The following is a 26,785-nucleotide window of genomic DNA, read 5'->3' on the forward strand; positions in this document are numbered from 1 at the left end:
TAATACTCTCTACCTCCATCCCTGCTGTTAAAAGTGGCAAGATTTCATTTTTTATGGCTGAGTATTATTCCACTGTAGATTTTATACACACACACACACACACACACACACACAACTTCTTTATCCATTCATTAGTTGATGGACATGTAAGCTGTTTCCATGGTTTGGCTGTAGTAGGTAATGGTGCTGTAAACATTGGGGCACATGTATCCCTTTGATTCCTTTGAATTAGTATTTTTGTATTCTTTGGGTAAATATCTAGTAATGTGATTGCTGGATTGTAGGATAGTTCTAGTTTTAACTTTTTGAGAAACCTTTCAGTGGGAGGTTTTCCAGAGTGGATGCACTTGTTTTGCATTCCCACCAGCCGTGCAGGGGGGTTCCGATTTCTCTTTTTCAAGATTTTTTTGTCTATTTTAAAGTTATGTGCATAATTTTTATTTATTTAGTAACTATCTTTAAATTATTAACATGCATGTTAATAAAAAGTCTTAAGTTAACCAGTATTTACATACCCACACCCATCCTGAATAATACAAAGACTTTAGAAGATGTAAATTTCCACCAGCCCTTGGCATTTTATAAGATAAGCTCTAGGGATATCTACAATTCTAATTTTCTGAAAAGCGAGACTTCTGAAGTTCAAAATGTTGTGAATCAAGAAATTAAATTTGCTCATAATGCCAAAAAAGAAGGAACATACATTGTTAAAGAAATAACTTTGGAAATAGAATTTTAACTGTTTTTCATAATTATTTTCCCATGAACCTTTTTTTTTCTTCCAGGTCATATCTTTTATTAAAGTAATTCAGATAATTCTGATTATTTCTATGATTACTTCAAAGATTAAACAGTATCATTTTTAATTTTGTATTGGCTGTTGCTGAGGTTGCCTAATGATATTGATCAGAGCACATAATTAGCAACCACCCACATGTCTGGAACCAAATGTAACCATCTGAAACAAAATGAAAACACAGAAGTCATGAAATAGGTCCCTGAGCAATGGCAACAAGAAAGCAAAACCAAACCCAACACATGTAAAGAAAAATCACTGCTATTACAAAAAAATAGAACCTTCAAGTTGCCTCTGCCTAGGGGCTTTATTACCTCTTAATCTCTGTTAACAAGCCACCCCCAAATAAATATTTCACTTTAAGGGAGAACATTGTGCTTTTCTTTTTTTTTTTTTTTTTTTAAAGATTTTATTTGTTTATTTGACAGACAGAGATCACAAGTAGACAGAGAGGCAGGCAGAGAGAGAGAGGGAAGCAGGCTCCCTGCTGAGCAGAAAGCCCGATGCGGGCCTCTATCCCAGGACCCTGAGATCATGACCTGAGCCGAAGGCAGCGGCTTAACCCACTGAGCCACCCAGGTGCCCACATTGTGCTTTTCATACAGAGAACTAAGACCTTTCCTATCTACTTTTAATCCCTGTCTCCCATGATTTAGAAAGGCCAAGACCTCAGTAACATTGACATCTTATTAGGCATAAGAGAATTTATAAAAGAATTTACAAAATAGGTGCATAATAACTCCTTTGTGAAGGTAATTTACAATTTTTATCAGTGGGGGGAGACAGATGATGTTCAGGCATAGTGGCCTTAGACAACTTACTTCATATAACAAAAGGTTGACTTACACATCTCAGTAACCTGAAAGAATTTCCCAGAATGACCATCTGGTAAAGTAAGCAGTTGAAACCAAATCCCCAATTAAATCACCTGAAAAAAGGACAACTAATATATGCTTAAGAAACAGACTCAGTGAGGTACCTGGGTGGCTCCGTTGGGTATCTGCCTTCCGCTCTGCTCCTGATTCTAGGACTCTGGGATTGAGTTCTGCATTGGGCTCCTTGCTGAGTGGGGAGCCTGTGTCTCCCTCTGCCTGCCACCACTCCTGCTTGTGTGTGTGCTCTCTCTCTCTGGCAAATAAACAGAATCTTAAAAAAAAAAAAAAAAAAAGAGGAAACAGACTCAATATAGTATATTTAAAAATTTTAATCAAAAATGCTTTCTTGGGGTGGCTGTGTGGCTCAGTGGGTTAAAGCCTCTGCCTTTGGCTCAGGTCATGGTCCCAGGGTCCTGGGATCAAGCCCCACATCGGGCTCTCTGCTCAGCAGGGAATTTGCTTCCTCCTCTCTCGCTCTACTGCCTCTCCACCTACTTGTGATCTCTGTCAAATAAATAAAATCTAAAAAAAACAAAATTATCGGGCGCCTGGGTGGCTCAGTGGGTTAAGCCGCTGCCTTCGGCTCAGGTCATGATCTCAGGGTCCTGGGATCGAGGCCCACATCGGGCTCTCTGCTCAGCAGGGAGCCTGCTTCCTCCTCTCTCTCTGCCTGCCTCTGCCTGCTTGTGATCTCTCACTGTCAAATAAATAAATAAAATCTTTAAAAAAAAAATTATCAAAAATGCTTTCTTGAAGTGAGAGAGTTATTATTCACTTAATGGGCATTTTTCATTGGGGGTCAATAGATGAAAGTTTAACTTGGGTATCCATCTAATTTTTAATAACAATGGGTTTTGTACTCTTCAACATTTTACTTTTCCTGACAACACAGCAGAGAAATATATACTTTTATACTTAGAACTATGAAAAATAACCATGGACAAAATTACCTCTCATTAAAATTGTTTATAGAAATAAAAGCTTTAGTGAAACACTTCAGTCTATTCCAGCTATAATAGGAAAATACTACCTCACTTTTCAGCATCAAGCAGGAAGTTTTTTATTGCTGAGGAGCAATACCCATCTGAAATAAAAGTGGCTTACCATTTTGTGATACTTTGATGTCAGATATGCAGCATAATAAATTGTGTCTTGCTGGATAGTCAAGATTCCCCCATACATTAAAATTCATACTTCATTTGTAAAAGTGTATAATGTAGTCGACTCTTTTGAAAGTGAAAGAACTTTTCTCTCTTCTTTAGTCCTTTTTGAAGTAGAGGTTCAAAAATATTTGACCTATGTCTGCTCTTGGGTCTAAGTCTCAACTGTTTATTTTTAAAAACATTTACTATTTTTCTTAATTAAAGTTTTAATACGGGTGGTATGTAGAAAGTTTGGAAGCCTCATAAAAGTACAGAAGAAAAATAATCCCGAAATCATTCATTTCCTTCATTATCTCTTGGCTCCAACACTAAATAATTTCAGAGTATTGTCCTTTGGTAATTGTTTTGTCTTGTCTCTATTTTCTTATATTTTTCACTCGTCGTTCCTCGGTTTTACTGTGTTATGATTGCTTATAATATGTATTCAGCTTGTCTTCCACAACTCAAATTAAACATCACATTCTTAAATGAAAGTTGCCTCAACCTCTGTATCAGATATTTCTTTACATTTTTTCATGGCACTCTGCATTTATCTTATATAGCACTCATTATATAATATTTATAATTGCATTATACTTAGAAATACTTAGTATCTGTATCCTAACTAGGTAATAAACATAAAAAAGGCTCAACATAATAATCAGAATGTACTCCTGGGGAGAACATTTGTTATACAGTAGTTAGGATTTGGCTGGAACCTAGAAAAGGAATAGAAAACATAATGTTGAGAATGCAGGTACCCTCAGGTCAGAGAGCCCAAATGCCAGGCTGAGGAAGTTCTTTAAACCTTCGTTTTTTCAGAGAGTTTTGTGACGACTTCCTTACAGAGGGTATTTGGAAGAGAATTCTTGCAGGAAGGAATACGATGGATTGTCTTAGAAATAGGGTGATCAATCAATGGACTTTGGCATTAGGTTAGATGAGGGTTAAAGAGATTACAGTAGGAAGAGACAGAAAGGATGGAGATTACATTCAGGTATATTTTTTCCCATGCATTTTAGATCATACGCAGCAAAGTCCCTTTTCCCCAAAGAAAATTCCCGAAGTCATAATTATAAATTTGCATTCCCTCTGAGTATCAACTCCATGTCAACCTTACTATTTATTGTATCCTCAGGGCATTGAAGATGGAGACACTCAAGAAAACAAGAGAGTTAGACTCTTGTCAAAATATTAAACCTATTATAACTAGAACTAGATCCTGACCAACCCATCCTTATCAAAGCCAGTGCTCAAAGCCTGAGCATGTGACAAATGTCTTCCAATTGATTGATGGTTCAGTTAGAGCAAAACAGCAGTAACAACATATATATATATATGTTAACTATAACGTATTTTAAAATTAATTTTAAATAATTACTATTTTTTGAAAACTGAGTAGTCTTAGCCTATGGTCTATAACTATATATTTATAATCATAAGTTTCACATTTATATGCAGCATTAACTCATATACAGGGGAAGTTGTGATGATATAAAATGATGCAGTATGCATTGAATACAGTTGTGTTGCATGTAGATTTGTTAGCATTCTAAGTGGGTAATTTATACACCTAGGAGGTAACAAGACTTGCATTATATAGAAATACAAGTGTCACATATAATGGCGCATGTTGGGTACTAGCAGTTGGGTTAGGTTAGTAACAGGAAGGATAAGGCAAATCCTCACTAAGGAGGAGTGATGTGTGTATCAAGTCTTGAAAGAGAAAATGCTATCCAGGTAGATCAAAGCAGAAAGTCATGTAAAATTTTAAAATTAGAAGATATTACTCTTATACTTAAAAAAAACTTTATTAATCTTTTGGAATATCAGTTTCTTTATCTGTGGCATGTGGTAATCATCTTTTGGATCAATGTTCAGCTATTTTCAATGTTCAGAATATGGAAAAGGAAAGAAGTGTAAAAAGCAGCATGAAGGTTATGAATTCCATGATTTTAAAGAAGAGGGAAGATATTCTCTATGTAATATTGATAGGTAAATTAGCTGCCTGTCTGTGTTTTAGAGATTGTCTTTGTTCGAGATGGAGGAATAGGCTAAGTGAATCTTCAGGAACTTCCAAACTCTGGCTCTTTGATTTCGTAACTTAATTGCCTTTTTTTTTTTTTAGAGACAGAGAAGCAGCCTTAGTGCATCTTCCAGGAACTTCCAAACCCTGGCTTTTGGATTTGATAACTTAAGCATGAAGAATGTTAAAATTGTTAAATCACCAAGATTATATATTTAATGCTCTTTAAAGAAACTAAACATTTTTATAGTATTGAGATTACATATATATTTATATATATATATATTTTATAGTATTGAGATTATACCATAATATGAAAATTGAAAGGTATTAAAACATAGCCATTTAATTGGTAATTTTTAGGCTCCCTTAAATTTTATTAGCAATATTAGTAAATTCAAGATAGAATTTTCAGTATTGAGCCTTATTGGCAATTTGAAAGCAGCTAAATTGTTTTCCTACTTTGTGTTGCAAAAATTCTAGAGCGATATTCAAAACATTGCTATCAAGATAGGAAATGAATCTAAGGCAATGTTCCTCTTGAGGTTAAAGGTCTGTTTCTTTCAATCAGTTCAAATTGACAGGCCTCCTGCCATCACCTCCTCCTCAGCCAGTCAGACAGCCCTGGCAGTCAGTGTGAAAACATCTGTTGAATGGATTTATTAACTAGATCTTGTTTTTTCTCTCTATTTTTTTTCTTTTTCCTTCACACCGTTTATTATGTCTCTGACCTGATGAACTTAATTTGTTTACACGTCATTCTCAGTGTCTCCCTCAATGCTTGTCTCATGTTTCTTTCTGCTGTGCTCTTTTCTTGGCAACAGCCCTTCCTGGAGCCCCAGCACACACGTGCGCTCTCAGTGCACCAAGCTCAGCTGGCTGTGGTTGGCATGGATGGATTAGAGAAACATCGTCTTTTCTCCAGGACACATTCCTCCCCTGCTGCCTCCATTTTACCTCATCCAGCAATGGACGGCCCCCTCCAGCCTGGCTCTGCAACTGGTAGGAATCCCTAAAGACTCTCCCTAATAGGCAGGCTAAATGCACCGTTCTTGTAGGATTAGGCGATTTAAATGCTCTGAATAACTCCAATAGCAGAACACTCTGTTTTAACCCAATGCAACCCAAATTTTATGAGGTTATATTGGCCACAAGACAAACAGCACATCTGATAAATCTTGGGCTTAGTATTAATAGCCTCATAAATTGTTATCATTCAAGGGCCTGGAAAACACATCAACAGGTGCATAGGTCCCTTTTGGAAACAAAATCCCTACAACATTCTTTAGCAATGTTCCTCCATCTCTTCCTCCTAGTTGTCGTGGCCACTAGGAAATTTATGATGTTCAGCTTCATTTGACTCTAAAGCATGCCTATCCCCCAGTTTGTTTTTCATGTTGTTTTGTTTGTTTCATTGTTTTCTTCTGACCTGCCATACACATGACTCCTGGGAGAGAGTGGTGCCAAGTCAAACCTTGTTTAATGCTACATGCATTAGTTCCATTTCTATTTATTATGGCACCTCTGGGTGGGCTATTTGACCAGCCTCTTCCTTTGCCTACAGCTGTGTTTGATATTTTAGAACCTGGCTACAGAGGAAAACAAACCAGATAATTCCAAGGCCAGAGGAAGGTCAAGTCTGGAACATACACAAAAAAGGGGTGCTATTCACTCTCCATAGGAACTCTGCTGTAAATATCCATGTGGATAAATACTCCTTTCTGTCGTCACAAAACTGGGGTCCAGAAGATATCCATGTTCTCAAACTTGAAGCTGATCAAATGAAAGATACTGTATCCCTAAGGGGCCCATAACTTGGATGCAGTAAGGGGAATATTCATGTGCACCTTCTCTCAAAGGCTCTCACAGGTTATCTGATTTATTTTTGAATCAATTTTCAGGATTCAGAGTTTGTTTTTGGGCTTTAGTGACCTCATGTAACCCTTTGTGTTTGGAAAAGTTAAACCACTTTTTCTAAAATCACATTCCCAAGCCTTGATATCATCTTATTTAAAAATCAATGAATGGAATGGCCAAGTTATTTAACTTTGAGGGACCTCTTTAATAAGTAGGCAAAGGAACTGCTTTTTATAAGGTGTTATACCACAAGCGAGCATTCCATCGTAGGCATTATAGGCTGGGTATATTTGCATATATTTCTTGCACCACATTACCCACTGCCTTGGATCCCTCTGTTTCTGAGAGCATAGCAGACCTGCCCTGGTATCGCAGAAAACCCAGGACTACAACCCAGTGTCAGCAGAAGCTTCTTGGATCAGTCATGCCTGATTCTCGCCTTCATTTTTAGAGAGTGTTTGCTCAAAACCAGATATATAATGTAGAGGAATACTTTTAGTAGCCATTCAGATCGGTAGCCTTCAAGAATTATATTCTTCTAAGTTCTTTTTCCTGAAAGTATTTTTTATTTAGCTATAACTTTCAGAGAAGACAGAGCAGTAATCATCTTGTCATAATGACAATTCCACTCACTCAAAATCATTTCCTTAATTTTTAAGTGAACTTTAATTATAAAGTTTCATGGTGCTGTTCCCATGTATTTTACTGTCTGCTATTGAAATCCTATTGATTTTCTTTTCTAAGTTAAGAGCAGTGGCCCTTTCCTGACATGCTTTGGCCTTTCCTCTGCTTTTAGATGTTCTTTCAATATGAATAAAGCACGTTCCTTGAATATTAGAATGATACTACAAGTTGAGGAAAACAGTGTTGCCAGATGGACAGAGTTGTTAGGGCTTAGAAAAATCCAGGTGAGGGGCGCCTGGGTGGCTCAGTGGGTTAAGCCGCTGCCTTTGGCTCAGGTCATGATCTCAGGGTTCTGGGATCGAGCCCCACATCGGGCTCTCTGCTCTGCGGGGAGCCTGCTTCCTCCTCTCTGCCTACTTTTGATCTCTGTCTGTCAAATAAATAAATAAAATCTTTAAAAAAAAAAAAAAAGCCCAGGTGAAAGACTGGACTATAAACCTATTAACATAAGCATGACAAACAACCTAATCATTCAAACCAAGTGCTGGGTCATTTTAGATCATTAGTTTCTTTCTTACAATGTCAGCATCCTAGTATTTATCAGAGTTTGTATTCCAAACACAAGTAGGAAAATCAACTTGAGATTATTTTCATGTTTAATGGACTTGATAGGGCACATTTCTTGGCTAGTGATTAAAAAAACACTTAAAAAAATGGGATTTTAGGCGCACTTGGGTGGTTCAGTTGATTAAGTGGTTTTCTGCTCTGGTCATGATCGTCAGGGTCATGAGATTAAGTCCCCTCTCAGGTACATGGAATCTGCTTAGGATTCTCTCTCTCCCTCTCCCTCTGCCCCTTCCCCTACTCACATGCATATGTGTGATTGCTCTCTCTTTAAAAAAAAAAAAATGCACAAGATTTTAGTGTTTCTAATGATCTTGATTTCAAAGGTGAACTCGTAAGTAGTATGTTTGAAAAGAAGTATCTTTATTTCTTTTTAGAAGTAGCATTAAATTCCTTTTCATTTGATTTTTTAATATCTATTTGTTGTAGATGCATTCAAAAATCAAAAGTGACATTCAAGTATGTTCCTTGGGAATATTTAGTTTTTCTTTGTTTTTTTTTCAAAAGAAAGTTACACAGTCTCATGTACTCAGTAGCTGTTCCACTAAAAAGGAGTAGAAAACAAATAATTCGTAAAGGTGATTTGCTCACACGTGTCCTGTGAGAGCTGTACTTCTTGCTGTAACTTAAATTATTTAATAGTTAACTCACATAATTTTCAAGGCATACCTTTTCAAACTTGCACCTTCCATGTAGATTCTCAGCAGCCAGATAAAGCAGCCATACCACTCCCTTTTTGAAAAGAACCAATCAGTGTTCCCAGAGGAAGTTGTCTGAATTAGTCAGTTGTTGAAAGATAAAGTGTTCAGTCTGTTTCTTCTGAGGACTTGAATGGACCAAGAAATGGACTAATATGTAGCGACTACCTGGTGGCCTTACAGAATGCCTGGTAAGGACATTTCTAGGATGGACAAGAAGAGCTTACGATCATGATGCTGCTAGTGATAAGGAAGAATGTATTGTAGAGCCAGGTTGCCACATATTCATTTAAAGGGATTTTATGTTATATTGTAGTGAGTAATAATATTTTTTTAAAAATAATATTAAATTTAAGAGGTGGGTTTTCTGTTCTGTTTAAAGCCAAGAATTATTGTGTATATGAATTCTGGTAATTAAGGAAAGGACAGTGTATTTTGTCTTTTTTACCATAGCTGTCTCTTCTGCTCAGCTGTTCCTAACAGAAATGAGGCTTGACCATGACTCACAACAGGTCATTGATAGTATATGACATAGTTGTACCAAATGGGATTCACTGAAACAAAATTTTAATGGCAAATGAATTGATTGGTTTTATCTTTCCTATCACCCCGTACAATTTAAGATCTTCTGTCTTTCAGCCCTAGGCTGCTTTACAGAATCTGTGAGAAATTCCTTCTTTGTAATATTATCTTGTTAGTCAGTATCTAATGTGAATAGGATTATATTACTCAAACTGAACCAGCATTGTGAAAGCCATTAAAAATAATTTAGTTAAAAGAATTTTTAAACTGGTGCTTAGTGGGTAAAACAGTGTGATGGAAAATGAAATACATTTGAACATTTCAGTGTGAGAATAGCAGCACTGGCCTACCTTCCAACATCTCTCCCTCCCTCTATTCCTTCCTTCCTTCCTATGAAAGATATTTTCTCTAGTCAGGCTCCAATTAATCCCTGTTTTTGTTTATATGTTATTTCCTTCAGGATGCCTTGCTTGGTCAGCTAAATCCAAATTAAATCTATTCTGATCTCTCATAACAAACTGGATTTTTCCTCAAATGCTGTTATTATTTATTTCAGGCATTGTGTTCCAGTGGTCTCTCCATGAGGAAAGAGACTGTCTTTCTGTTTCTCTATTCCCAGTACTTAGGTACATGGCTAGCACATGGAAAATGCTTAGTGTATATATTTACTGTATAATAAACAAGTAAATCAACAAACAAATGAACTGAATGAAATGAGAGTGATTAGACATGAACTACCTAAAATTTTACAAAAAATATCATTAGTACATTAAGTGAAATTTTGGGGTAGCATATTTTTATTAACTAGAGAAAAAGGATATATGTTCATTGAAGGCAATTTGGTAAATCTAGAAAACTGTATAGGAGAATCACCCATTATTCCATCACTGAGAGGTAACCATAAGTAAAATATGGATTTATCTTCAGTATGTTTTCCTCTTCCTATGTGACTGTCTTTAACAGAAGAAAAGTTATATGTGTGTTTGTATTCATATTTGTGTATGTGTGTATTTGTAAGTTTATGTGTATATGTATAATTGTGTGTGTGTGTGTGTGTGTACTTTAAGACCTCTCAGAGCAACTTCTCTGATCACCTATATCAGAATGGAGAGGTTGATTTCTTTTGGGAAAAATGCCTTAAGCTTATGAGTAAGGAAAATTTCTTTTGGGAAGATAATCAGTTTTGAAATTAATGTCTTCCAGTATACATGCTTGAAATTTCTCCTGAAAAACTTTGAAAAATTGCTCATCTAAATCTCACTGAAGATGGTAAAAGTAGCTATTTTGTTTATTCAGATGATTAATTGAACTTGATCACATACATTATATCATAACATATAGCATATGTATTTATAAGTAAATATATAATCTATACATATTTATATATATTTATATTTTTAATTTTTTGACTTTTTTATGTCTAACAGTGTCATCCTTCTTACCTTCACACATACTTGGACACAGAGTTATTGGGGCACATCTCTTTTTGTCTGAAAGGTCTAGAAATACGGTCAAATGCTTAAGCATTTGGACAGTTTCAGTTTAGCTTTGACAGGAAGTCTGAATTCATACTGGTATGAAGTCCCTTTGTGGGCTGCCTGTTAATTCTTTTCTGTAGCCTTATAGTATGTTTTCTTTGTCTTGTTAATTAAACAAACAAATCATCTTTATGATGAACATTTGCAGTTACATGCTCATATACATGTCTCTTTCTAATTATGGAAAAATTCTTTAATTATTCCTATCATTTAATAACTGTGAATTCCTCCTTGAGGGAAATCACAACTTTTTGTTCAGCTATATCTTCTCTGACTTCTGTATTTTCCTTTCCTTATGTACATCTCTAAGTTTATATTCAGTAGCAGTGATTTGGTTTCTTGAAATGTAAATTCCTGTTTTGTTGCCTGCAGTGTAGATTTTATAGGGCCAATGTCTTTTGACATTTGAGGATGTCAAAAAGTTTTCTAAAATTTTATTTTGGTTCCTATAGTAAATCATAGTCAGTGATCTAACTAGTAGGAATGATGTTCCCTTTACAGTTTCTGTAGCTTATTCTCATAGGCCCTGGGTTTTGTTTGTATTTTTTTGTATGTCTTTGCTCACTCATTCTTGAATATAGAGAAATCTTTCTAGGTATTTGCCAGCAAGTATAGTGAATTCTGTTTGATTTGACTTTTTTCCAATTATATGCTGGTTGAATCTCCTCTTTGGCTATGCTGTTGAATGACAATACTAGTTCAGTTCCTAGGTTTCAACAGACTAGCTCATATAGTATTAGTTGGAAAGCCTAAGGTGGGATTTCTTCCATCAATTTCCCTTCTAGCTGTCTGATACTCTTGATAGGATGATTTACATAAAAATTATAAGTCTTAGAAATTCTTTTTATCTACTCAGAGACATAGTTTAGCAAATTTTAAACAATCATTTTTGGATATTTTTATTTTTTTGCTGGACAAATCAAGTTTCTCAATTAATAATTAAACAGGTAATTTCATTTACGTGTACCTGTTGAAAGCTATTATAACAAGTATTATAGATATTAGAATATAAAGAGTACAGTAGATATAGTCAAAAAAGCAAGGGGTGCCTGAGTGGCTCAGTTGTTGAGCATCTGCCTTTGGCTCAAGTCATTGTCCCAGGGTCCTGGGATTGAGCCCTGCTTTGGGCTCTCTGGTCAGTGGAAGGCCTGCTTCTCCCTCTCCCTGTCCCCTGGCTTCTGTTTCCTCTCTCACTGTCTCTCTCTCTCTGTGAAATAAATAAATAAATAAATAAAATCTTCAAAAAAGAAAAGAAAAAAGAACAAAAAGGCAAGGTAAGCTTTATGGATAGACTAGAATTATGAATAAAAAGTATAATAGCTAACTGTAGGTTGAAGTGGAGGTTATTAGAAATGACCCTTGGTTCAAGATAGCATTTAATATCCATTTTAGTAATTCCACCCATTTCAGGTCTTTTTAAAGTTTTTGAAAAAATATTCTTAAGAGGTTGACCTCCTAGCCCCGTACATTTTTTTTTTCTTTTTTACTATACAGAGTTTTTAAGAAACATGTCATGTAACTATATTTATACATGCCTCATCTTGACTATTAGATCATGAATTAAGTGTAATAAAATGAAATTGTTGGCACCCAGGATTCGAGTGGCTGAAGCAAGATGGATCAGAGTCAGAGTGGTGCTCATGGCCCTGGAGCTGGCAAGAAACGTGACAAGGACAAAAAAACCAAGAAATCCAAACCTCCTGTACCAACTAAAGTGGGAGAAAGAAGAAGAAAACAAAGGGACCAGATGCTGCCAGCAAGCTGGCACTGGTGACACCTCATACTCAGTGCCTGTTAAAATTGTTGAAGTTAGAATTAAAGACTACCTTCTCATGGAGGAAGAATTCATTAGAAACCAGGAAAAAATGAAGCCTTTAGAAGAAAAGTAAGAGGAGGAAAGATCAGATGGGTGATCTGAGAGGGATCCTCACATGGCTAGGAACCTTGGAAGAGATCACTGGTGACCGTAATGCCATCATGTCTATATCTGTGGGCTCAAAGCACTACATCAGCATTCTTTGCTTTGTAAAAGACAACATCTGCTGGAACCAAGCTGCTCAGTCATACTCATCCACTGCTCATGTTTGACAGGGATCCTTTGGTCACAGTGATGAAGGTAGAAAAGAGCCCTCAGGAAACCTATGCTGATATTGGGGGGTTGGTCAACCAAATCCAGGAAATTCAGGAAACTGGAGTTTCCTCTCTACTCATCCTGAATATTGATGAAGAAATGGGTATAAATACGCCAAAGGAGGTCATTATATGATCTACCTGGCACAGGTAAAACCTTATTAGCCAAAGCAGTAGCAAACCAAACCTTAGCCCCTTTCTTGAAAGTGGTTGGCTCTGAACTTACTCAGAAGTACCTAGGTGATGCCTAGGTACTCATTTGGGAATTGTTTTGCGTTGCTGAAGAACATGTACCATCCATATGTTTATTGATAAAACTGATGCAATTGGAACAAAAAGGTATGACTAAATGCCAGTGGTAAGAGAGGAATTCAGTTTTGGACTAGAACAGTTTTGGACTGTTGAATCAGTTGGATGGATTTGACTCAAGGGGTGACATGAAAGTTATCATGGCCACAAACCAAATAGGAAGTTTGGATCCAGCACTTATTAGACCAGGCTGCATTGACAGAAAGATTGAGTTCTTCCTCCCCAAAGAAAACACTACAAAGCACATCTTTGAGGTCCACACAAGCAGGATAATGCTAGCTGATAATGTAACTGTGGGCGACTTGATCATGGCTAAAGATGACCTGTCTGGTGCCAACATCAAGGCAGTCTGTATAGAAGCTGGTCTGATGGCCATGAGAGAACATAGAAAGAAAGTAACAAATAAAGACTTAAAATAAGGAAAATACTCCTTATAAAAAATACAAGGAAGCACACTTGAGAAGCTCTGTCTCTAGTATACCACTCCTATGTTCCTTTTTGAGTGTGATATGCGGGATGCGACTGGGCTGCCTTCATCTGTTGGTCATATGAAAAGCCCTCTCCAATAAAAAGAGTGCTCTTTCTTAAAAAAAAAAAAAAAAAAATTTCTGGCACCCAGATCATAATGAACATCCAGTGACTATTTATTGCATTTACATCTTTCAGGAAAGATATCATGCTATCTATATGTATCCTGTTAAATCTCTGTCTTTTGGCCCTGTAAGATGTTAAATAACTGTAGTTGAGCAGATACCTTGAGAAGGTGTAAAACCTCAGGCAATTGCCAGAAAGAAAATACAAAGTTGAATGTTAAGAATTAGGAATCAGGATTAGGTGTTTTAGGATTAAAGATTCTAGACTCAGCTTAACTCATAGACCGAAATAGACTCAACCTAACAGTATAATGTGACACTGGATATAAACCTTTAAACAGGAATGGTTTCTGTGGATAAATAATGACTTAACTACAAATAATGATTAAGAAAAGGAAAAAATAGATAGTAGGTGCTTCAAAAACTTATTTAATAAAACTGAATGCCAGAGAAAGTAGAGTCTAAGCATATCTAGAAAATGTAGTAAAATCTTTTTTGATGGAAAATGAACTTCTAGGCTTTAAATTACAGTTAAAGACTTTATGATAAGACTCCTGTGTATATTTTCCCAAATCCTTATTTAACTCTTGTTAAAACTGATCAAGAGAGAGAGATTGATCCATTGGCTTATGTTGCAAACGGTAACCAGTAGGGCAGAAAGAGTCAAAGAAAAGTAGAATTCCATATGAATCCCAATGAAAAGGGCAGGCTTGTTTCTCACACTGAAGATCTTTGTTTCTGAATAAAAGAAAGAGGAAAGGAATGGAGATGAAGGATGAGGTTAAAGTCTTACCTTGCACTCTACCTGTTAACACCTCATTGTTACATCATTAAGATGAGTAAGTGGATGTTTAGAGTTCCACACTTTATTTATTTCTCCTTAAATTCAGGTGTCTTTCCAAGAGCTTCTGGACTTTGTATTATAATCTCCAGATACTTGGCAATAACTTCCAGGTACCATAACCTGTTTTATTACATTTTTTGCAGTGGTTTATGGAGAAAATGTTATTAAAAGAGAAACAGTATTATGGAGCTAAAGTTAGGTACGTCAAGAGATGAAATAGAAAAATTAACCAACTTGATTAAAATCTCTAGTCTTAAGAAAACATGTTTTCACAATGAGAGATGCTGTAGTTTTTGTGTCTGTTATCATTAATATATCTTTTATGTAGTTTGAAATTATAGTTGAAAATGTTAAACATCCAACAAGAGTATATAACAATTTTAAATATTTTTGCACCCAACATGATAGTACCCAAATACATAAAACAAAAATAGAATAAATAATCAATAGTAATACAATAATAGTAGAGGACTTTAACACCCGACTTACATAGAAGGACAGATCATCCAAACAGAAAATCAAATAAACAGTGACTTTGAATGACATGCTCTACCAGATGGACTTAACAGACATATTCAGAATATCCCATCCTAAAACAGCAGAATACACATTCTTTTTGGGTGCACAGGGAACATTCTCCAGAATAGATCACAAGTTAGGCCACAAAAGAAGCCTCAAGAAATTAAAAAAGATTGAAGTCATACCATGTATCTTCCCTGATCACAGTTTTATGAAATTAGAAATCAACCACAAGAAAAATCTGGAAAGACCACAAATAATACACAGAGATTAAATAACATGCTACAGAACAATGAATGGGTCAACCAAGAAATCTAGGAAGAAATAAAAAATTGCATGGAAGCAAATGAAAATGGCAACATAACATTCCAAAACCTTTGGGATGCATCAAAAAAGTTCTAAGAGGGAAGTGAATAGCAATACAGTCCTACCATGAGAAACAAGAAAAATCTCAAACAACCCAATCTTACACCTAAAGGAGCTAGGAAAGGAACAAAAAAACAAAATCCCAAACGAGCAGAGGGAAGGAAGTAATAGAGATTAGAGCAGAAGTAAATGATATAGAAACTAAAATATACAATAGAAGAGATCCATGAAGCCAGGAGCTCGTTCTTTGAATAGATGACAAAATAAATAAACCTTTGAACAAACTGATCCAAGAAAGAGAGAGAGAGGAAAGGACTCAATCACAAATAAAAAAGAAATAACAACCAACACCACAGAAATTAAGACAATTGCAGAGGAATATTTTGAAAAACTCTATGTCAACAAATTAGACAACCTAGAACAAATGGATAAATTCCTAGAAACATACAACCTACCAAAACTGAAGCAGAAAGAAATAGAAAATTTGAATAGACCATTTATCAGTAAGGAGATTGAATCAGTAATCTCTTCCTCTCTGATCCTCTGCCTTGTTTCTCAAATTCCACATATCAGTGAGATCATATGACAGTTGTCTTTCTCTGATTGATTTGTTTTGCTTAGCATAATACCCTCTAGTTCTATTCATGTCATTGCAAATGGCAAGATTTTGATTTTTTGATAGCTACATAATATTCCATTACATATATAAATGCCACATCTTCTTTATCCATTCCTCTGTTGATGGACATCTAGGCTCTTTGCACAGTTTGGCTATTGTGGACATTGCTGCTGTAAACATTTGGGTGCATGTGCCCCTTCAGATAACTACATTTGTATCTTTGGGGTAAATACCAAGAAGTGTAATTTCTGGGTGGTAGGGTAGCTCTGTTTTCAACTTTTTGAGAAACTGTGGTACTGTTTTTCAGAGTGACTGCACCAGCTTGCATTCCCACCAACAGTGTAGGAGTGTTCCCTTTTCTCCACATCCTTGCCAAAAGTGCTCAACATCACTCGGGATCAGGGAAATACAAATCCAACCCTCAATGAGATACCACCTCACACCAGTCAGAATGTCTGCCAAACTTTTAAAGAAGAATTAATACCTATTCTTCACAAAGTATTCCAAGAAAATAGAATAGGAAAGAAAACTTCCCAATTAATTCTGTGAGGCCAGTATCACCCTGATACCAAAACCAGATAGACATCACAGAAAAAGAGAACTAGGGACGCCTGGGTGGCGCAGTTGGTTGGACGACTGCCTTCGGCTCAGGGCGTGATCCTGGAGTCCCGGGATCGAGTCCCACATCAGGCTCCCAGCTCCATGGGGAGTCTGCTTCGCTCTCTGACCTTCTCCCCTCTCATGCTCTCTCTCACTCAAATAAATAAATAAAATCTTTAAAAAAAAAAGAAAAAGAGAACTAAAGGCCAGTATCTCTCATGAATATATATGGAGAAATCTTCAACAAAATATTAGCAATCTGAACCCAACTCTACATTAAAAAAAAGTCATATACTATGATCAAGTGGGATTTAATCACAGGATGCAAGGGTGGTTCACTATTCTCAAAACAATGCAATGTATCACATCCATAATAGGTAAAAACTATCTAATTATTTCTCTGTGTCAAAGGCATTTGAAAGTGCAATATGCATTCATGTTAAAAACCCCTCTGCCAAGTAGATCTGCCAAATAGGTCTATTATATGTCAACATAGTAAAGACTTTATGTGAAAAACTCACAGAAGGGGCACCTTGGTTGTTCAGTCAGTTAAGGATCTATCTTCAGCTCAGGTCATGATCCTAGCATCCTGAGATCAAGCCCTGCATTGGGCTCTCTACTCAGTGGGAAGGAAGTCTGCTTCTCCCTCTGGTCCTCCACCTCTCTCACTCTCTCTCAAATAAATAATATAGAACAAAAAATAAAAACAAAAAATCTCACAGTCAACATCATACTCAGTGGTGAAAAACTGAGAGGTTTTCCCCTAAATCAGGAACAAGATAAGAATATCTACTCTCACCACTCTTATTCAACATAGTAACTGGAAGTACTAGTCACAGCAGTTAGATAACATAAAGAAATAAAAGGAATCCAAATTTGTAAGGAAGAAGTAAAACTCTCACTATTTGAAGATGACATGACACTATAAATAGAAAACCTGAAGACTTTACCAGAAATTGATTAGAACTGGTAAATGAGTTCAGTAAGCAAAATCAATGTACAGAAGTCTGTTGCATTCCTATACAGCAGAAGGTAAGAAAATAGTCTCATTTACAACTGCACCAAAGCCAATAAAATACCTAGGAATAAACTTAACTAAAGAGGTGAAAGACTTGTACTCTGAAAACTATAAAATCCTGATGGAAGATACTCAAGGCAATGCAAAGAAACGGAAAGACATTCCATGCTAATGAATTGGAAGAACAAACACAGTTAAAAGGCCTATACTTCCCAAAGCAAACTACAGATTTAATGTAATCTGTATGAAAGCAGCAACAGCATTTTTCACAGAACTAGAACAAACAATCCCAAGATTTGTGTGAAACCACAAAGACCTCAAATATCCAAAGCAATCTTGAAAAATGAAAATGAAACTGGAGGTATCACAATACTGGATTTCAAGTTATGTTACAAAGTGGTAGTAATTTAAACAGTATGGTACTGGCTTAAAAATGGACCTAGAAATAAACCCCAAATTATATTGTCAATTAATGTTTGACAAAAGAAGACTGAATATTCAATGGGAAAAAGTCTCTTCAGCAAATGATAATTGGGAAAACTGGACAGCTTTGTGCATAAGAAAGAAATGGGACGGGGCGCCTGGGTGGCTCAGTGGGTTAAGCCGCTGCCTTCGGCTCGGGTCATGATCTCAGGGTTCTGGAATCGAGTCCCGCATCGGGCTCTCTGCTCAGCAGGGGGCCTGCTTCCCTTCCTCTCTCTCTGTGATCTCTTCCCTTCCTCTCTCCTACTGTGATCTCTCTCTGTCAAATAAGTAAATAAAATCTTAAAAAAAAAAAAAAAAAAGAAATGGGACAACTTTGTTTTACCATAGACAAAAATAAACTCAAAATGGATTAAAGACCTAAATGTAAGACCTGAAACCATAAGGATCCTTGAAGAGAGCCCAGGCAGTAATTTCTCTGACAACTTTTTTCTGGATTTGTCTCCTGAAGCAAGAGAAATATAAAAACGCAAAGAAACTGTTGGGACTACATCAAAATTAAAACCTTTTGGGGCGTCTGGGTGGCTCAGTGGGTTAAGCCACTGCCTTCGGCTCAGGTCATGATCTTGGGGTCCTGGGATCGAGTCCCGCATCGGGCTCTCTGCTCGGCAGGGAGCCTGCTTCCTCCTCTCTCTCTCTGCCTGCCTCTCTGCCTACTTGTAATCTCTCTCTCTGTCAAGTGAATAAATAAAATCTTTTAAAAAAAAATTAAAACCTTTTGCACAGCAAAGGAAACAATCAACAAAACTAAAAGGTAACCTACTAAATGGAAGAAGATATTTGCAAATGACATATCCAAGAAAGGTTTAGTATTCAAAATATATAAAGAATTGATACAAATCAACACCCAAAACAATTCAATTTAAAAATGGACAGACGATATGAGCATTTCTCCAAAGACACATAGATGACCAACAGACATATGAAAAGATGCTCAATATCACTCATTATTAGTGAAATGCAAATCAAAACTACAATAAGTTGTGACCTCACACCTGTCAGAATGGCTAAAACAAAACAAAACAAGAAACAGCAGTTGTTGGTGAGGATGTGGAGAAAAAGGAACCCTCTTCACTGTTGGTAGGAATGCAAACTGGTGTAGCCACTGTGAAAAACAGTATGGAGATTCCTTAAAAAATTAAAAATAGAACTACCTTATGATCTGGTAATCACACAAGTGGATATTTACCCCCAGGAAAAACCAAAGACAGTAATTCAAAAGGATATATGCACCCATTAATTGCAACATGATTTACAATACCCAAACTGTGGACGCAGCCCAAGTGTCCGTTAATAGATGAAAAGATAAAGAAAACGTGTGTGTGTATACGTATATACGTGTATACATATATACATATACACGTATATACGTATACACACACATATGGTGCATTGAATATATATTGTATATATTGTGTATTGAATACATATATACATTGGATAGTATATTGTATATAGATATATATACATTGAATATATATATACAATAGAATATTATTCAGCATAAAAAGAATGAAATCTTGCTATTTGCAACTAGCATGGAGCTAGTATAATACTAACCAAAATAAGTCAGAGAAAGACAAATACTGTAGTCTCATTCATATGTGGAATTTAAGAAACAAAACAAACAAGCAAAGGAAAGAAAAAAGAAAAAAAAAAAAGACAAGCAAAAAAACAGACTTAACTTTAGAGAACAAACTGATGGTTACCAGAGGGGAGGTTGGTGGGGAAAATGGTTGAAAACAGGTGATAGGGATTAAAGAGTACACTTATCATGGTGAAAAAAGAAAGGGAGGGAGGGAGAAAGGATGGAAGAAAATGTATTGAACAGTTCCTCTTATGTCATAGCAACTTACATACTTGATGTATCTGAATTGTAAAGACATGTCTTATAAATCTTTAAATTTTGAATGTTACCTTTTATAACTGCCTATTTTCTCTTCTGCCTTTTCTGTGTATCTTCCTTTTGACTTTTTTTTTTTTTAAAGATTTTATTTATTTGACACAGAGAGAGAGATGGTGAGAGGGGGAACACAAGCAGGGGAGTGGGAGAGGGAGAAGTGTTTCCCCACTGAGCAGGGAGCCCGACGCAGGGCTTGTTCCCAGGACCCTGGGATTATGACCTGAGCCGAAGGCAGCCGCTTAACTAACTGATCCACCCAGGCCCCATCTTTTGACTTTATTTTATTTATTTATTTATTTATTTTTATTTTATTTTATTTTTTTTTTAAAGATTTTTTAATTTTATTTATTTGTCATTGATAGAGAAGCGAGAGCAAGCACAGGCAGACAGAGTGGCAGGCAGAGGCAGAGGGAGAAGCAGGCTGCCCGCCAAGCAAGGAGCCCGATGTGGGACTCTATCCCAGGACGCTGGGATCATGACCTGAGCCAAAGGCAGCTGCTTAACCAACTGAGCCACCCAGGCGTCCCTTGACTTTATTTTAAATATTTATTCATGGGGTACCTAGGTGGCTCAGTGGGTTAAGCCTCTGCCTTTGGCTCAGGTCGTGATCTCGGGGTCCTGGGATCAAGCCCCGCATCAGGTTCTCTGCTCAGCAGGGAGCCTACTTCCCTCTCTCTCTCTGCCTGCCTCTCTGCCTACTTGTGATTTCTGTCTGTCCAATAAATAAATAAAATCTTTAAAAAATATATTTATTCATCTTTTTGTGCAAAATGCCATGCAGAGATACAAAACTGAGTAACTTAAATACCTGTAATAGAGGCACTTGCCAGTAGGAAGGTAAGGCATATAAAATAAAAGATTGAATACTAAAGAAGTAAGCCTACAAAAACTTCAGGATTCCAAGAAGATCTACCAGTTAGATTCATTAAGGAAGACTTTATAATGGAGATAAGTGCCCTAGTTCTTACATTTGTTCCTTTATTTCACTAAAAATACTTTGGAGGACCTATTGTATTCCAAGCATGTATATAGAAGCTAAGAGTTCAGAGGTAAATAATGTAACTCTAGTCTTTACTTTCATAGAGCTCAACAGATAGTGAAGAAAATGTACAATTAACAAGACTATACAATTATATAATTGTAATAAATGCTCTGAAGACCTAGATGATGCTATGATAACATAAAGTAGGAGATCTAATTTAGAGACCTTCATTTAGCCTTAAAGAGTGAATAGGAATTAGCCAAATGAGGGCTGGAGTTACGGGGGACAGGAAGGAAGAATTTTGGTCTTAGATGGAACAGCATGTATGAAGATCCCAAGGATGGTATGATTTTGATAGTTTTGAAGAATGGAAGGTAGGCTTTTGTGGGAGGAGAAAGAGAGATCAAGGGAGGAAGTATATGAGATAAAGCTGAAGAAGTGGGGAAGGGCCTTTCTTTTTTTTTTTTTTTCCAATTTATTTATTTTCAGAAAAACAGTATTCATTATTTTTTCACCACACCCAGTGCTCCATGCAAGCTGTGCCCTCTATAATACCCACCACCTGGTACCCCAACCTCCCACCCCCCCGGCACTTCAAACCCCTCAGATTGTTTTTCAGAGTCCATAGTCTCTCATGGTTCATCTCCCCTTCCAATTTACCCAAAAGCACATACCCTCCCCAATGTCCATAACCCTACCTCCCTTCTCCCAACCCCCCTCCCCCCAGCAACCCACAGTTTGTTTCGTGAGATTAAGAGTCACTTATGGTTTGTCTCCCTCCCTATCCCATCTTGTTCCATGGATTCTTCTCCTACCCACTTAAGCCCCCATGTTGCATTACCACTCCCTCATATCAGGGAGATCATATTCTATGCCTTGAGAAATTATAGTCTTATCAGTGAAGTCACCAAAGGATTTAAGCAAAGGTAGCTGTGGTGTGGCAAATGGAATAAAGTCAGGTAGCCAGTTACAATACTTTAGTAGGAGTTCAGATTAGAGATAATAGTACCTTGGATTGTGTGTGATTTGGGCTAGAGATAATTGAGTGATTCAAGCTGTATTTTGAAGGGAAAACAAACACTATTTGTTGGTTCTTTGGAGAGGAATTGTCCAGAGGATACTGAGGTTTCTTGCTTGAGCAACAGTGGCTCATGATGTCTTTTACTTAAGTGAGGGACACTGTGTTTGGCTTAAGATCATAAACTCAAATCTGAGACATTCTTACTTTATAAAAACCATTAGACATCCAAATGGAGATTTTGGATGGCAGTTGCATAGACAAGTGTGCAAGTGTACTGCTTAGAAGAGCGATCAGCACTAATGATGAAAATGTGAGTCAGTGGCATAGGGATGTATTTTGAAGGCATTTGAGTGTTAAGATTGGATATTATTTGGACCAGCAAAGTAACATTTTTTTTCTTAGACAGAATTTTTACCACATCATTTCAAAATACAAATGTCATTATTCTGCATAATTTTAATAATTCAGAGATAAATATTTTCTCCTCTTGAGTAACATTCCTCTAACATGAGATTGTAAGTCAAAAAGTAAATAAAATGCATTAATTAAACTTACCTTACAGTACAAATTACTGGTCTTCATCTGTTCTTGAACAGATACTTATTTTTGCCCTTTGATTTTGATCTTGAGTTCTTCTGCCCTCACTCCATGCCCCCAGATAATGTATTTCTGTGGTAATTTGTTGGAATATTTGATTGGTTAAATGATTTCTTATGTCAGGCAGTTTTGTAAGTAGCATGTTTTTCCCCCAAGGAATTGGACTAAGGGTAGAAATCTTTTCAAAATTAACCATAGTTATAATTATCATATAATTTGTTGCTTTTAAAAGCCCTATTTTATGTATCCATAATAGTTTGTTTCATCAGAGTTTTAAAAATCTTTCTCATCATAGGGTCTAACTAAAATATGAAATGTTAACTCATGATAATTTAAAAGCAGATTTTATTAATTAAGTATCTGTGGAATCTCTACTGAAGGTAGTACAATTAATTTATTCACTGTTTTTTTTTTTTTTTACTTTCTCATTTTTTTAGAGAAACCCTTCAAATGTCCCACAATATTATAAGGTCTACAATATCCATATTGCTTACAGATTGGCATAAATTTTGAGAAAAACACAATAAGTAGGGAGGAAACTGCACAACTCTGAAGGACTTGCTAAGCAGAATAGGCAAGTGGTTGTAAAGTTTTCTAGTTTACTACAAGGCCTGATCTAAAGTGAAGCTAGAATTATTCATGAAATTAATTCATAATTTAAAGAGTCAGCTTATTTTGTGGGTTCAGTGATAAAATTTTGACCTTAACTGAATTATCTGTCTAAACATACTTCATAAGATACTGGTAAAATTATAGTTTTTTTAAAAAATATGAAGTTTCTTAAAATATTATAATCTTCATCACTACAGATTTACTAAGCTAGGGTCTGAGTACTGATTAATCCATGGGTTAAACTTCTTTGCATTTATATCCAGATACACAGGACTAAATAGTTCTTATGTGCTAGGAATTTGCAAATATGTACTATTTCTCTATTTGTAAATTTATTTTTAAAAGAATATCTTTTTTGGAATAGTCATATTGTCATCTAACATGTCATTACCTTGTATCCTTACTCAGTCTTGAGTGTTTTCTTTGTCCTGAAGGAATTGCCTACGACCCCCTGATGCTGAAACACCAGTGCATTTGTGGCAATTCCACCACCCACCCTGAGCATGCTGGACGAATACAGAGCATCTGGTCACGGCTACAAGAAACTGGGCTGCTAAATAAATGTGAGGTAATCCTCAATTTGCTATACTCTTTTACTTATTTAAATGTCACATAAAGAGGCTAGTATTCATTTGGGTGATAGCAGAAAATGTTAATGCTGGCATACAGACACCATCATGGATGAACCATCATTGATCCTGGTAGCACAGCACTTCTGACTCTGGGTTGTGCACATAGTAGGGATTCAGTCCAAATTGATGGACTGAACAGCATTTTTTGGTATGCGTGGTAGCATGGTTGTTTCCAAATACATGTCATTTACTGAGTTAATTTTCTGAGAAACTCCACAAACTGTTAAGTGCCAAGTAATTGTTATTTCTTATTATAAACCATATTGTGAACTCAGATATATGCCAAATTTGCCCATTAAAATGACCGGATTTAAAGATTAACTGTCCTTTTACCAAGAAAAGTCACTTCTTTTAATTAAAGTGGTTGATGTTCTTAAATTTTTATGGTAGAGGTTTGAGTACTTTTTATTGGTATTTCTTTAGACTCACTTTTGCAGATTCCTCAACTCCCATTTTTCATTTGAAAAATCTATTTCTTAGACCTTCAGAAGTAAAAATGGTATCAATTCCAAAAGGTTCCTGTTGTCAACTTTGCAAATTATATAACAGCAGCTGTTTGATTTAATTGCTGTAAATATCCATTGTTGTCTAAGACCCAGTTAACATTCTATGTTTGAATCTAAGACTTTTTTATTTTTTTTAATTTTTTTAAAGATTTTATTTATTTATTTATTTATCAGAGGGAGAGAGAGCGAGCACAGGCAGACAGAATGGCAGGCAGAGGCAGAGGGAGAAGCAGGCTCCCCACCGAGTAAGGAGCCCGATGTGGGACTCTATCTCAGGACACTGGAATCATGACCTGAGCCGAAGGCAGCTGCTTAACCAACTGAGCCACCCAGGCGTCCCTAGTCTAAGACATTTTTAAAAGAAAAATATCGCCCATGGTTTTTTTTTTTTTTTCACATTACTTTAACATTTATTGATCAAAAATATTCCCCCCGCCCCGGGTCTATACCATGTCCCAAACGTTGTTCTAGGGACTAGAATTACAGAATTTCACAAGACAAATAGAGTCCTTGTTATTACAGACTGACAGTTTAACATGTTGCTCTTTGGTTTTGTTGTCAGTCTTTGCAAATGAGTGAAGGAAATCCAATCTAGTTCTCACCAGTTTGGAGACTAAACCACTCTGTCGTCTACACAATCCTGTATGAAGTAAACAAAGTATTACCTGTAGTGAACTGGTCTTAATGAACATTGATTCATGTGAACATTCTTGTTTCACCTTTGCATTAACTATAGATGTTTTCCAGCATGGCATTTTTTCTGTGCTTTTGCCAACTAAGGCATTGCTGTTTATATATTTTTTCACTTTCAGGTCCTTATTATATCCTGGAGCCTTACCCCAGCCACTTCAATTAACAGTGGTAGATCCCAGTATTCAAATGCATTGTTAGATTATGGTATTCCTTAAATGTATTACCTGAAGGAATACTGGTTATGGAAGGAGCAAAGTGCTGAAATAAATGGAATGTAATATAGCTCACACTAGTCTTAACGTTTAAAAATCTGTTACCCATTTCTGATCAGTCTTCTTTTTCAGTTCCTTATACATCACATTACTTTAGTCCTGTATTATTTGAAAGCATAAAATTCAATTTACAAAACAGCACTGATTGATGTGATATCAGTCCAAGGGTGAAATGGCACAAGTATAGAGGGGCTGATGAGAGCGAGTGAGTCTAGCCTCAGCCCAGTCAGCTAAATAAGTGTCTCTCTGGTAAACAATCACACAGTTACAAATAATGCACTTGAAAGCCCAGATCAGCAGATTTGCTTTTAATGAAGACCAAGCACAGAAGTATGATCCATAACTTCACAGTAATACAAGTAAAACACTCTTTCTGCTAACATTGTTTGAAAACAGTTCACCAGTTTGATTTCTTAAGTGATGAAATCGTTGCTCATAATATATTTATTTGCTCCTATATTATCTGGTATCTATGACTTTATGCTGACCTAATCGTAAATGGAATTTCTAAAACCATTAAAAGACAATTTAATATACCTAGGAATTTGATGTATCTTTGTGTATAAATGTTTTTAGGAATATTCAAAGTGGAATTTTAAAAATGATCTGTAACAAACAGACATTACCCTTTTCCAGAGACTTTCAGGTTCTATATAAACCAGGTGGTGGGTATTATAGAGGGCACGGATTGCGTGGAGCACTGGGTGTGGTGAAAAAATAATGAATACTGTTTTTCTGAAAATAAATCAATTTAATAAAAATAAAATAAAATAAAGTAAAACAAAGTAACAAAAGGGATAAACAGAACCACAAGAAATATGGCTTGTTTTTTTTTCCTGGTTGTTTCTATTGGATGAGTTGGGGAAAAAAAAAAAAGGGGAACATACAGAGATTATTTCAAACCAATTTAGCCCACTCAGAAATAGTAGAATCTACTTCCTTAGCCAGTACTCTCTCTAATAAATGCAAATAAAATAAATAATACATGTTTGTTGTGGATTTTCTTTTGAAGTTTTTGATTTGACAAGTTAAATCTAATATGCACATTTATTAATACATTATTAAATCATCTTTCAAGGATGTTAACCTTTCTGTCTCAAGCCAAATTATTTTGAAAGTTTCAATGACGTGGAAGAGAAAAATGACAGAAACATATATCAAGCCTTTTAGCAATTCACTGAAATTCAATACAGTCAATTGTTGAAAAATCAGGAGAGAAGTATACTATAAGTGGCAAGTGGCTAGGTATATGGTGGGTGTATTAACCAGTTAAAAAGGCAGAAAGTTTCCTATATAGGCTAACAGGTTTCCTGGTTAGTGTTTATGAACCTTCTAAAGAGAAAGGCCAATGACAGTATCTTCCATTTGGGTTTCAGCTTGGATA

General features: G+C 36.1%; 1 protein-coding gene and 1 pseudogene across 15 annotated transcripts in view; both read left to right on the forward strand.

The window, feature by feature from the left end:
• The window catches only part of HDAC9 (histone deacetylase 9), an 872,408-nt gene that overhangs the window by 553,530 nt on the left and 292,093 nt on the right, over positions 1-26,785 (forward strand). For all 15 annotated transcript variants that reach the window (XM_044246154.1, XM_044246156.1, XM_044246162.1 and 12 more), the window contains 2 exons: positions 5,664-5,841; positions 23,733-23,866. In XM_044246154.1, the coding sequence (XP_044102089.1) occupies positions 5,664-5,841; positions 23,733-23,866 (312 nt within the window). The remainder of the gene's footprint in view (positions 1-5,663; positions 5,842-23,732; positions 23,867-26,785) is intronic.
• Positions 12,318-13,545, forward strand: LOC122904882 (annotated as a pseudogene).

Source organism: Neovison vison, chromosome 4 (genome assembly GCF_020171115.1).
Source record: "Neovison vison isolate M4711 chromosome 4, ASM_NN_V1, whole genome shotgun sequence".
Taxonomy (NCBI): domain Eukaryota; kingdom Metazoa; phylum Chordata; class Mammalia; order Carnivora; family Mustelidae; genus Neogale; species Neogale vison.